The following is an 11,944-nucleotide window of genomic DNA, read 5'->3' as shown; positions in this document are numbered from 1 at the left end:
CAAGCAAGCGCTTCGCCGAGAATGGGACAAAATACCGCAGAGCCACTTTCGGGCAGCGTGTGATGGTTTCATTGGCCGTTTGAAGGCCATAGTTCGTGCCAAAGGTGGCCAATTCGAACAAATCTAAACCGATTCTCAAATTGGATGTTATTTCCGACATTTTTTGCTTTCATTCAATAAAATTTAAAAAAAATGAAAAAATTATGGCGTTTTACTTTGTTGCAGTTTTTTCATCTCACCTTGTAATTTTATTTACAGTAAAAAATTGACGACAGAACTTATAGCATGGACAAATGTAAGCCCTATATAAAACAATCAAAAAAGACTTATTACTATTATAAATAGTAAAAAACACAAGTTTAGGTTGGTTAGAAGAGTATGATATTTATTATAACGACAAACATTTATATTGCATTGTTTCATTATTATAGTTTTATGGGACCCAGCGTGTGGTTCACTACACGCATATTTTTGCCGACGTCTGGTGGCAAGTAACTGTTACTAAGGCGCCGGCGAAAATTACGAAAATTATATTTGGACTTTTGTGAACACATCCTATAACAAATATATTAGTTTTTATTTCTGTTTATTTTAATATTCATTTGGTTAAAAAAGTGCATTTTTTTTGGACACTTTTTATTTCGCACTAGGTAAACTCATAAACAAATGAAAACTGTTCGAAATATGTATTTTTATATTATTAAGATATCAAACTAAGTAACAAAAATAAAAAACATTGAATTAATTACTTATACATATTTTTAAATAATTTTCAAAGTAAGCCGTGTGGTGTATCACACGGAGGTACGAAATTGGTTAAACATGTACTGAATGTACGATACTCTGTTTGTTACAAACGTAGTCCATCTATTTGGGTATTGCTTTAGCCAATTTGATATAATTTTTGAATCTTTCCATGGAATAATTTTACTATTACTTTGTTATTCTTCTGTATATAATTGATGAACTTTGTCAATAGCAGAGCTGCACATTAATCTAATCCCACGTTTTGTTTTAATGGTTATAGACGACAGCCATCTAAAGTAGTTGGATTTATTCTTGTTGTACTTGTTTACAATTCCTAAAAATATTAGCGCCTTCCAAACAATCGTGTACATACAATTTTTCATTTAAGATTTCACTTGCCATTGGATAATTAGGTCTCTCGTCTTCTGCAAGTTTAAACAATGTTTTGATGGCAAGATATGGCGCTTTATTTAAAGATCTTCATCATAATGATGAATCAATATTTGCCCATACATTTTTAAACGTCAGCCGTAAAAACCATTTTATGTATTCTCCACTGCAATAATAGAACGAATAAATCCTTTTTCTAGCATAAGGCCTGTCATAATAATATTGTTCAGGATTTGTCCTAAGGTCGTTTTTGCGGACATACTAAACCCCACTCGAAGTTTTGTTGTCGTGCTGCATTCTTTAATCACTACAAGATGCGGCAAGTGGTATACCTTTGTCTTTGGTTTCTCATTAACTTCTTCCATGCGCCAAACCTTGATGTACTCTTGCATAAAGTTCATATACTCTTGCCATCTTCTATGACATCTTTCTGGAGTCACCTAACGTTTCTCGATCATTAGCGCGGTAACCTGACGATGTATCGTTTTGTTATATGGCGGATGCAAGTTCAATTATAATATCGCTCTCAACAACTTTCTTCTACTGTTCTTAACCGTTTTAAATACTCGTCGCTGCTACGGCAAGCCATGATGAGTAACGTTATTATTTTTGTGGTTGTACACTCTACGTCTAAAGCTTCTCATAATATACATCCAAATAGTGTATTTTGAGCCATTGATGAGTTGTATGACCGATTAATCAAACCTTCTTTACACACATCTGTTAACATGTCCGACCCGATTAACAGTTATATTTCCTTTGGTTCAGCATATAAAGGGTCTGCTAACTGCAATCCATCAATATGTGACTATTTTCCTGGCATGAATTACGCATTCGGTATTCTTGATGACTTTGATATAACAGTTTTTTTTCTCATCATGTAAAGATTGAATTTCTAATGAGAATTTGGCTCTAACTCCTGTTGTTTACTCATGGATACCTTTTACATGAGTTTGATAACTGATCAATGGTTGATCTTGCTAATTGTTCTGTTATTATACAAGATTGTCATACTTGATCAAGAAGCGCTCTTATCGAATTGAGTTGTTCTTTAGTCCTTATGATTCCCATTGCTGTTGCTAGTAAAACATCAGTTATACGACGCTGTTACTTCAGTCTCCTTAGTGTTTTTGAATGTTTACATGTTCTGTTTATTAACGTTGTTTGTCAATGTTGATTTACCCTTAACTCGCTCATGACTTAGTTGATGGTGTTTTTTGTCGCAAATTGCACATTTTTTTACTTAAACATAACTTACTAAAGTACTTACTTTAAGGGCAATTGAAACATAATTTGGCGCTCGTAATCTTTTAACGACGTTCCAGCACCTTCATATTTAGTAACTTTAAACATAGAGTTAATTAATGGCTCCTATTACATACCAATAATAGCGCATGTATTGCAGTTACATGCGGTTTTGTATTCACAACCGTTGGTCGAATATTATTCTTATTTTCACGATTTGTGCCTCGAGTTGCCTCCAATCCTCTAACTCTGCTCTCAATAAACTCGTACAAGTTGCTTAATTTTGTTATTTGTGTTGATATTTTTCTTTAGTGTTGATACAATTTTCTGGTTTTACCATCTACTTTTGAAAGCAGTATTTGTATTATTAGTGGATTCCAACTGGACGTGTTTACCTTCAAAGTACGTATACCATATAACACCTCTCCAGAAGCATCCATTAATGTTTTTGAATCTTGTGCATTCTCCTCTCTTACAGCTCTGAGCGACAATAACTTATTAATAAGATTGTCCACAAGTATTGCTCTATTGTTGTATCTTTGTCTTAGTAGTTCAACTGCCGCTGTACAATTATTTGCTGTTATTGATAAATGATTGATAAGTCTGTCGGATTTTTCCCGCAGACTTCCTTTTAAATACTGCATTCTTTCAACTTTCACTAAATTATGTTTTTGTTGAACTAACCGGTGGAACAATTCCCAAAATGGATACCATTCTTCATATCTGCTGTTGAATGTTGGTCCGTTCAGCGGTGGTAGGTACGGGTGTTCTTGTTTTTGAAACGGTTTCACTGCGAACGTGCAGTTTTTCATGTCATGGAATATATACTTCTTCATGTTTCGATTTAATTGAATGAAATCTCCCTAGTATATTTTATCACTGCTAAGAAGGCATTCATTGTTTAATTGTGAAATGTTTGTCCAATAATTCTTCAATTTTTCCAATTTAAACTGCAACGTTTCAATACTTTTCGTTGTCTATGTTCTTTTTGATATGCAACTTATGCTTAAAATTGCCGAACGTTTGCTCGTAATTTTGTATGGTTCGGTGATGGTGACTTAGTCATTGCTACTTATATCTTGATGCCTTTATGGCCAAGCTTTCCCTTGCTCTCTTATAATTTGATGCCTTGACAATTGAGCTTCCTTTTATTCCATTTGCAGTATTATTTTTAATTCATGCTATCTACAAAATACTATGCAGTGCTTTTATTATATATTTATGACCGATATTTTAACGTCAAATACGAAAACTCTTTTCGTATTTACGAAAACTCTTTTCGTATTTACGAAAACTCTTTTCGTATTTGACCTTTATTTCGCCTTTAAAAAAGATAACCGCTGGAGTACCACAAGAAAGTATTCTGGGCCACTATTATATCTCCTGTACACACACGATCTTCCATCAGGAGATCAGCACGTAACCGCTACTTTTACCGCTGATACTGCAATATTGGCAATAGACACTATTGAAACCGCAACGGCCAAACTACAGGTAGCCGTCAACCACATTGATTCATAGGCCAAGAAATGGAGATTTAAGTTAAATAAAAACAAATCAGTGCACGTAATATTTTGTTTAAAAAAGACTTCCTATAAACCAATATACATTGACACAGATGTAATCCCATACGCTAATGAAGCCAAATACCTTGGTATTACACTCGACGCCAAATTGCGTTGGAAGGCTCATGTCAAGAAAAAAAGCCATGAACTTGATTTGAAACTAACCAAATTATACAACCTCATTGGCAGACGTTCAAAACTATCTTTGCACTACAAGCTCCTGTTATACAAACATACCTTAAAGCCAATCTGGACAGTTCTGAGGGTGCGCCAGTAAAAAGCATATTGCTACTATTTAACGCCTGTAAAACATGGTACTCCAAAACATTGTGGATACGCCATTTTACGTAAGAAATAGCGATTTACATTGTGATTTTCGTATGCCAACAATATCTGAAGAGTCGAAGAAATGTGCAATAGCACACAAACAGCGCCTGTAATGTCACGTTAACGTAGCAGCATCTAGTCTTCTCCAGGCGAATCCTCTTCGAAGACGGTTAAAGCGGAAAACTGTAGCCGAACTTATGAAAATAAATTAGCACATACTTTATTTTTCATGTATTCTTCTTTGAGCCTGCATCTTAAAAAATTAATGCTTTTTTCTCTTAATTATGTAAGTTATGTAACTCCAACTAAATTGCTTGTTAGTATCATCTTAATATTATACCAGTGGCAATATCATAACGCTACGCTTCTGTACAACTTTTTAAGATTCGTTAATAAAAAAAAAACTTAAAAAAAAAAATTACTAAATCGCTTTTTGACTTCATTCCATCTTTGTTGTGATTGGCCGAAGTAATTTTTTATGATATATTCATAATCAGGCTTCCAATATTTTATCAGATTATTGTCTTATTATTACCATTACTGTATTTAAACACTTCCAATTTCTGAGTCAAATTTTTCAAACGTATCTTAAAATATTAATTTGGTAAATCGATTTTATCGATTTTACTCATCAATGTAATCTGCTTCAAGGGCAATACAATCATTCCAACGCTTCTCTAACTTCGCGATGCCGCGCTTGTAGAAGGATTTGTCTTTTACCATAAATACGCTTCAGTTTCAGCAATTACTTCTTCATTTAAGATGAAGTTTTTAACGGCGACTAAGAGATGAGTAGTCGCTTGGGATAACATCTGGACTATACGGTGGACTAGGAAGCAATTCGAAGTGTATTTCGTGCAATTTAGCTATCATTTTTGTTGACTTGTGACATGGTGCATTGTCTTGGTGAAACAAATTTTTTTCTTCGCCATATGCGATCGTTTTTACACAATTACTGCTTTCAAACGATCCAGAAATGCCGTGTAGTAGTTACTATTGATGGTTATTTCCTCTTCGAGATAATCAATGAAGATTATACCATGTGCATCCCAAAATACTGAAGTTATAACCTTCCCAGCTGACTTTTGTGCTTTTGGACGCTTCGGACGTGGTTCTCTGGCTGCAGTCCACTCAGATGATGAGTGAAGTAATGGATCCATGTTTCATCCATTGTCACACAATAATGCAAGAAATCTGATATAACCAATTTCTGGACTTTTTTGATGTTTTCTGAAGTAACCATCTCAATTGGACGACCAGAAAGTTCATCATCATAGGTGTCTGTACGACCACATTTAAATTTAGCAAATTAATAACAAATGGTTCTTTTCGATGGAGCAGAGTCTGGATAACACTTTTGAAGCCTTTGCTGAGCTTGTAAAGTATTTTTTTCATCAAGAAGCAATGATAAATTAACACACGAAATTGTTCTAAATCTATTGTTTTGAAAATAACAAAAGTGGCTACACTTAAATGGCTGTCACTTTTTTTCTGACTAATCGAAATATCATGAAATTTTACACATAGTCTTTTGAAGGTTGGTGTTTCAGAAACGTCATATGAATTTAACTGTGACAGCGCCATCTTATTGAGTGATATAGTATATATAATGGTCTTTACCGCTGGTGGGGAAAAACAATATATAATTGATGACGCATCAATTGTAAATCAACTGCGAAGAGTATGTCTACGCACACGAAGGCGCTACACGAGAGCTAGACGAAATGGAACTAGTGAGGCAGAAGGTCGAGAATATACCGAAGCCAAAAAGAACTTAAAAAAAGCGATTAACACAAGTAAACGAAGAAAATGGGAGAAACTTCGAAAGACATAATTCATGCTCCATGGGGCCTTGGATACAAAATAGTCATGAAGAAACAAGGATTAAAATCGGCAGTAAATGATTTAGAAGAAAGAAAATGAACGAAATTGTTAATACCCTGTTCCCAAACCACGATATAAGGAGTGACGAAAATGCCACACAAGTTCAATCGGAAAATATTGACAACTTCACGGAGAGAGAACTAACAATCGTCGCTAAAGAACTACAAAATAATAAAGCACCTGGACCGGATGGAGTGCCAAACGAAGTTTTAAAAGTAATTGCGAAAAATAAACTTCAATTATTACTGATGTACAATAATGTACAATACATGTCTTAGAGAGGGAATTTTTCCAGATATATGGAAAAGGCAGCGATTATTACTTATCGACAAAGGCAAGGGAAACAGAGATACTCCGGCAGCATTTAGACCACGGTGTTCGCTGGATACCGCAGGAAATCTCAATAAAAAGGTAATAAAACTAAAATTCGCAGTAGAAGCATCTGGTGGACTCAGCTCTAGACAATATGGCTTCAAAGCTAAAAGATCCACAATAGGAGCCATCACTGAGGTTATCTCGGCCACTCTGGCCACTCAGCTGGCTACTCATAAAACGGAGATATTACTATTAAGTCAAAAGCATATAAATACAGAAATAGAAATGTGAGTAAAGAATGAAGGGCTGAGAACCCAAAAAACGATTAATTACCTTGGAATAAGATTAGATGGGAAACTTACGTTTTGGGCGCAAATAAAGTATGCAGTAGAGAAAGCAGTGAAGGTCACTGCTGCCTTAAGCAAACTAATGGCTAACACGAGAGGACCCGTCGCGGAAAAACGGAAATTGTTAATGACAACAGTAAACGCAATTCTTCTATATGATAGCGAAGTGTGATATAATACCGGTGCACAGAAGGTGTTGTGCCTACGCTGATGTGCCTTAGTAAATATTTTACAAGTTGCCGTCTAAACAAAAATACTCGTCTTAAATACTCAACCAACAGAGCTTTTTCGTAGCATATTATTTTATTTACAGCTGATCTCACGCAAGTCTTGTTTACTTTGCCGTTCTGCTTGTGCACTTTATGTTACATCTCTTTGAGCTTCTCTTATGGCGAATATTTTTGACAGTTCATGTTTTCTATTTTGCTGTTTTGTTTTGATTATTGCAAAATGTGATTAAAAATGCATTCGGTGCTTCTTTTGTGATTTTTTTTAATTTAGTTTAATAAATATTAATTTAATAAATATAAAAGTTAATTCAAAAAAATAGAAATATAATTCATAAATAAATCAGGTAAGTGTATGATTCATTTAATTAATTATATTCTTATTCCAACGTAATTGTAGTTCACTTGGTTATGTTGTGGGTGCATGCTGCAATTAGTTTCATGCGGGGTGGATTTTGGTAAATAGTTTATAATAAATATGGTAAATATTTGTTAAATAAACTTTATTGCAGATATCTTCAACATTTGTTACTGTTTATGTTTGCATTTAATTAATATTATTTTATATTTTTATTTTTTTTTTATTATTTGTTTACATGTGTTTACATATTAGTTGGGCCAACACTGCGACCAGTCATTGACCAACGAAAAGTGCAATTTTGCATTATCAGCTTTTCTTATTGGCCAATGCACTGAAGAAAGTGTGTAATATGTTGGCCTATAATTATGTCAGCACAGCGTAGGCAAATTTATTTATTTGTGAATTATGCATTAATATTTATTGTTAATTAATGCATAACTTAATAGCTTTTTTATAAAATAATTTTTGTATAAATATAAGAAATAATTTTAATAAAGCTCAGAAGGAAAAGAAAAATCAATTATAACTTTCTTACTTTCTCGCATCGATTAGTTTGGGGTTCAAGTGCTCAAACTAATCAATATAGAAAATACAAGTAGTTTGGGTTACAAGTGCTCAAACTACTTTACACATAAAAATTGGCTACCAAGCTAACACAGATTAAGGATCTGGGTTAGCACCAAGTAGCGTACATTTTTTGGTGACCCCGACGTGATTATTGATATAATATTAATTTTCATTTCATTATCCTGACGAAAAACATATCGAAGCAGTCAATTACTTACAAAAGGACACACCAAAAGGTCTACTCATTAACCAGCTGAAGTATTTATTCATCGGAATTTTCGGACTGAAAATTCAAACATCGCCATGGATGCGTTATTAAAGAAGCAGTCAGAGCTCGGTACAGAGATTGAGCGACTCATAACCAATTTCAAAAAGGATTCTAGTATCCGGAAGCAGGATTCCATTTACTATGAAGACCGATTAAAGAAGCTAAATTCCCTATGGAATGATTTTGAAATAAATGATGCTGAAATCAAAGCATTGCCACAACCTGAACTCGAACACGAGTATTTCAGTACAGGTTACTTTGAAAAAATCTCCAATCTAGTAGTCAAATATGATGAACGATTCAAGTTGGAGAAATCAAGGCTAATCCCAAAACCACAGGACGGGAAGCCAGTAGTAAGCCCAAGAGGGTCAAACAAAGCTACATCGCTCATGCGAAACATCAAAAAGCAATCCTCATTAATGCATGCATTACGCACGAGCATAGATGAAATATATGAAGAAATAACCATAAAACATCATGCTAGTTATTATGATCTGAAATATTCTCTGATAGAAAAATATCAGAAGGATCTGAGGGATAACAATGATGAAATATGGTCATCAGCCGACGCAAAAGACATCGTCGGATATACTTGGGATCAATACTATTCAACGGATAAAGATGCCCAAAACGCGTTGATATATTTAAAACAACACAGTCAACCAACTGAAAGATTGACGTCAGAGGGGCCTGCAGCAACTCAACAAATCAGACTTCCAAAAATAGTTTTACCAACATTTGATGGAGACTATTTGAAATGGATTGGGTTTAGAGATTTGTTTCAACAATTGATCCATGATCAATCAATAAGCGCGGCCCACAAAATGTTCCATCTATCTACAAATTTGGCGGGTGAGCCAAAAGCCCTCATACGGCATCTGCCAATTTCCGAGCAAAATTACAATATAGCTTGGGATATTCTGTCAAATCGGTATGACAACAAACGACTCTTGGTGACAGCATTACTAAATAAATTGTTATCACAACCAAATATAACAATTGAATCAGCAAGCAGTCTTAAGGGCATACATGATGTTACAAAAGAATGTTATTATGGATTAGCAGCTCAAGGTATTGATGTTAAATCTTGGGACGCCATAATGGTTCACGTAATTATTAGAAAGCTAGACAAAGCTTCACATACAGCATTCGAGCAATCGTTAGAAGACAGCCGAAGAATAATTTCATTAAAAGAATTATTGCGATTCCTAGAAGCAAGATTTCAGGCATTCGAATCAATGACGAATGGAAACCACAAACAAAGTCATAAACCACGACATCCAGCAGTAGCACTTGCAGCTACAGACTCAGGATCAAAATGTATTACTTGCAATAGTAGTCATCAATTATTTTCATGTGAAACTTTCAAACGTAAATCCATACAACAGAAGTATGATTTACTAAAACGTCATAAATTATGCACAAACTGCATGAAACTTGGTCATATGGCATTACAATGCTCCAGCAGGGGTTGTACTATATGCCAAAGAAGACATAATACACTGTTGCATCAAAATAGACACCCAGTTCAATCATCAAATCATAAGTTAGTTGAAAACACTTCAAGGCCACTTGCACAAACAACTCTAATGTCATCCATCAATCATGGTCATACCAGTTGCGTTCTTTTGGGAACAGCAAAACTTTTAGCCTCCAACTCTAATGGAAGAACAGTCGAGTGCAGAGCAGTACTGGATTCACAAATAAATATTGTGACTGAACGATTGGCATCCAGATTGGGGCTGCAAGTAAGCTCCAGTTCAATTTGCATCGAAGGCATAGGGATAGGTAAATTGAGTTCTAAAAGTCGCACAACACTTTCTGTGCAATCAAAAGTGACCGATTACAAAACAATACTTGAAGCATTTGTGTTGCCAAAAATTGTATCCAATCAACCATCGCAACACTTACAAATTTCAAATTGGAATCTGCCCAATAACATCCAATTAGCAGATCCTACATTCTATAAGTCTGACAAAATGGATATGTTGCTTGGAGCAGAATTTTATCATCAACTCCTAAGTTCTGGTCAAATACAACTTTCAAGGGAACTACCAATTCTACAGAACACTGTGCTTGGATGGATCGTATCTGGAAAAATCCAAAATGCTAACACAATGATTGCAACATGTGGAATAGCATAAGAAGATAGTTTAGAAAATGCAATAGAACAACTCTGGAAGGTTGAAGAAGTTGATACTCACTCAAAGGTCTTGTCAATAGCAGAGCAACAATGTGAAGCTCAATTCACTCAAACTACATATCAGAATGTTACGGGACGATTCATCGTGCGTCTTCCTTTTATAAATGACAGATTCGCTTTGGGAGATTCGAAAGACATTGCTACAAATAGATTTCTAGCACTAGAGCGTAGACTTTCAAAGGATAGTCACCTCAGACGACAATACGTAGAGTTTTTAGATGAATATGAAAAATTGGGACATATGACCGAAATAGATATTGAAAGGATTATGTCACCACATTACTTTATACCACACCATTGTGTGCTTAAACCCGACAGTACCACCACTAAGTTACGTGTGGTATTTGATGCATCATCCAAAACAACATCAGGACAATCTCTCAATGATTTACTACACATCGGACCAACTGTTCAAAGTGAATTACTGTCTATTTTATTACGATTCCGTCTTCCTCGTTATGTGTTTACAACAGACATTGAAAAGATGTACCGACAAATACTTGTATATCCAGAAGACAGACAATGTCAGCTTATCGTTTGGAGAAATGAACCAAGTCAACCGATAAAGTACTTTCAACTCAACACAGTAACATATGGTACTAGATCAGCACCGTATCTAGCAACCAAATGTTTGCAAGTTTTAGCTGATGACAATATGCAAAATTATCCATTAGGTGCATCTGCTCTCAAACAAAACTTCTATGTAGATGACTGTTTACACGGGGCAGATAGTCTGAGAACATTGTTGGAAACTCAGAGTCAATTAAACAAAATACTGACAGCAAGCGGTTTTAAATTGCGAAAATGGTGCGCAAATCATCCAAGTCTACTACAAGGAATTCCACACGATGACCTAAAAGTCAATTTAGATTTAGAAAATAATAACGATACAACAAAAACTCTGGGATTATCCTGGTGTCCAAAATCTGATAGTTTATGCGTCAAGGTTAAATTGGAACCTGTTTGCAGCACGACGAAGCGCAGTGCAACCTCAGATTTAGCAAGGCTATTTGATCCACTAGGACTTTTGTCACCAGTTGTGGTGATGGCAAAGATCTTTATTCAAGAATTATGGAATTTAAAGATGGATTGGGATGAAAAACTGCCGACTGAATTACAGAAACAGTGGTTAGAGTTCCGGAACAATTTGACAAAAGTAAAACCAGATATCTCGTCATATTTTCAAAGGCGAAGTTCCTGCCAACATTCAATTACACATCTTTACAGATGCATCAGAAAAGGCATATGGTGCTGCAGCGTATTTGAGATCAACACTTCAGAATGGTCAAATCATTGTACGACTATTGTGCGCCAAATCTCGGGTTGCACCTTTGAAAAGGTTGACATTACCTCGTCTCGAACTTTGTGCAGCTGTGGTTGGCGCAGAACTAGCAACAAGAATAAAGAACGACCTACAAATAAGAAATTACCAGACGTTCTTTTGGTGTGATTCACAAATAGTGATATCATGGATCAACTCTCCATCATCAAAGTTTCA

At 35.1% G+C, this 11,944-nt stretch overlaps 3 protein-coding genes across 3 annotated transcripts; 2 read left to right on the top strand and 1 right to left on the bottom strand.

The window, feature by feature from the left end:
- Nucleotides 1-2,690: 2,690 nt before the first annotated feature.
- On the bottom strand, nucleotides 2,691-3,218 carry LOC119675348. The gene has a single exon (XM_038086543.1). It carries the CDS (start codon nucleotides 3,216-3,218, stop codon nucleotides 2,691-2,693), a length of 528 nt encoding a protein of 175 aa, XP_037942471.1.
- A 5,060-nt stretch (nucleotides 3,219-8,278) lies between these two features.
- LOC119675346 lies at nucleotides 8,279-10,387 on the top strand. The gene has a single exon (XM_038086542.1). The coding sequence runs from the start codon at nucleotides 8,279-8,281 to the stop codon at nucleotides 10,385-10,387; it is 2,109 nt and encodes a 702-aa protein (XP_037942470.1).
- Nucleotides 10,388-10,687: 300 nt separating this feature from the next.
- On the top strand, nucleotides 10,688-11,896 carry LOC119675345. Its single transcript, XM_038086541.1, has one exon. The coding sequence runs from the start codon at nucleotides 10,688-10,690 to the stop codon at nucleotides 11,894-11,896; it is 1,209 nt and encodes a 402-aa protein (XP_037942469.1).
- Nucleotides 11,897-11,944: the final 48 nt, after the last annotated feature.

Source organism: Teleopsis dalmanni, chromosome 2 (assembly GCF_002237135.1).
Source record: "Teleopsis dalmanni isolate 2A chromosome 2, ASM223713v2, whole genome shotgun sequence".
NCBI classification, from domain to species: domain Eukaryota; kingdom Metazoa; phylum Arthropoda; class Insecta; order Diptera; family Diopsidae; genus Teleopsis; species Teleopsis dalmanni.
The sequence above is the reverse complement of the archived record's forward strand: the minus strand, read 5'-3'. Positions and strand labels throughout refer to the sequence as shown.

Coding starts and splice junctions, on each gene's coding strand:
- LOC119675348 (XM_038086543.1), bottom strand. CDS start 3,218: ATGAAGAAGTATATATTCCATGACATGAAAAACTGCACGTTCGCAGTG.
- LOC119675346 (XM_038086542.1), top strand. CDS start 8,279: ATGGATGCGTTATTAAAGAAGCAGTCAGAGCTCGGTACAGAGATTGAG.
- LOC119675345 (XM_038086541.1), top strand. CDS start 10,688: ATGACCGAAATAGATATTGAAAGGATTATGTCACCACATTACTTTATA.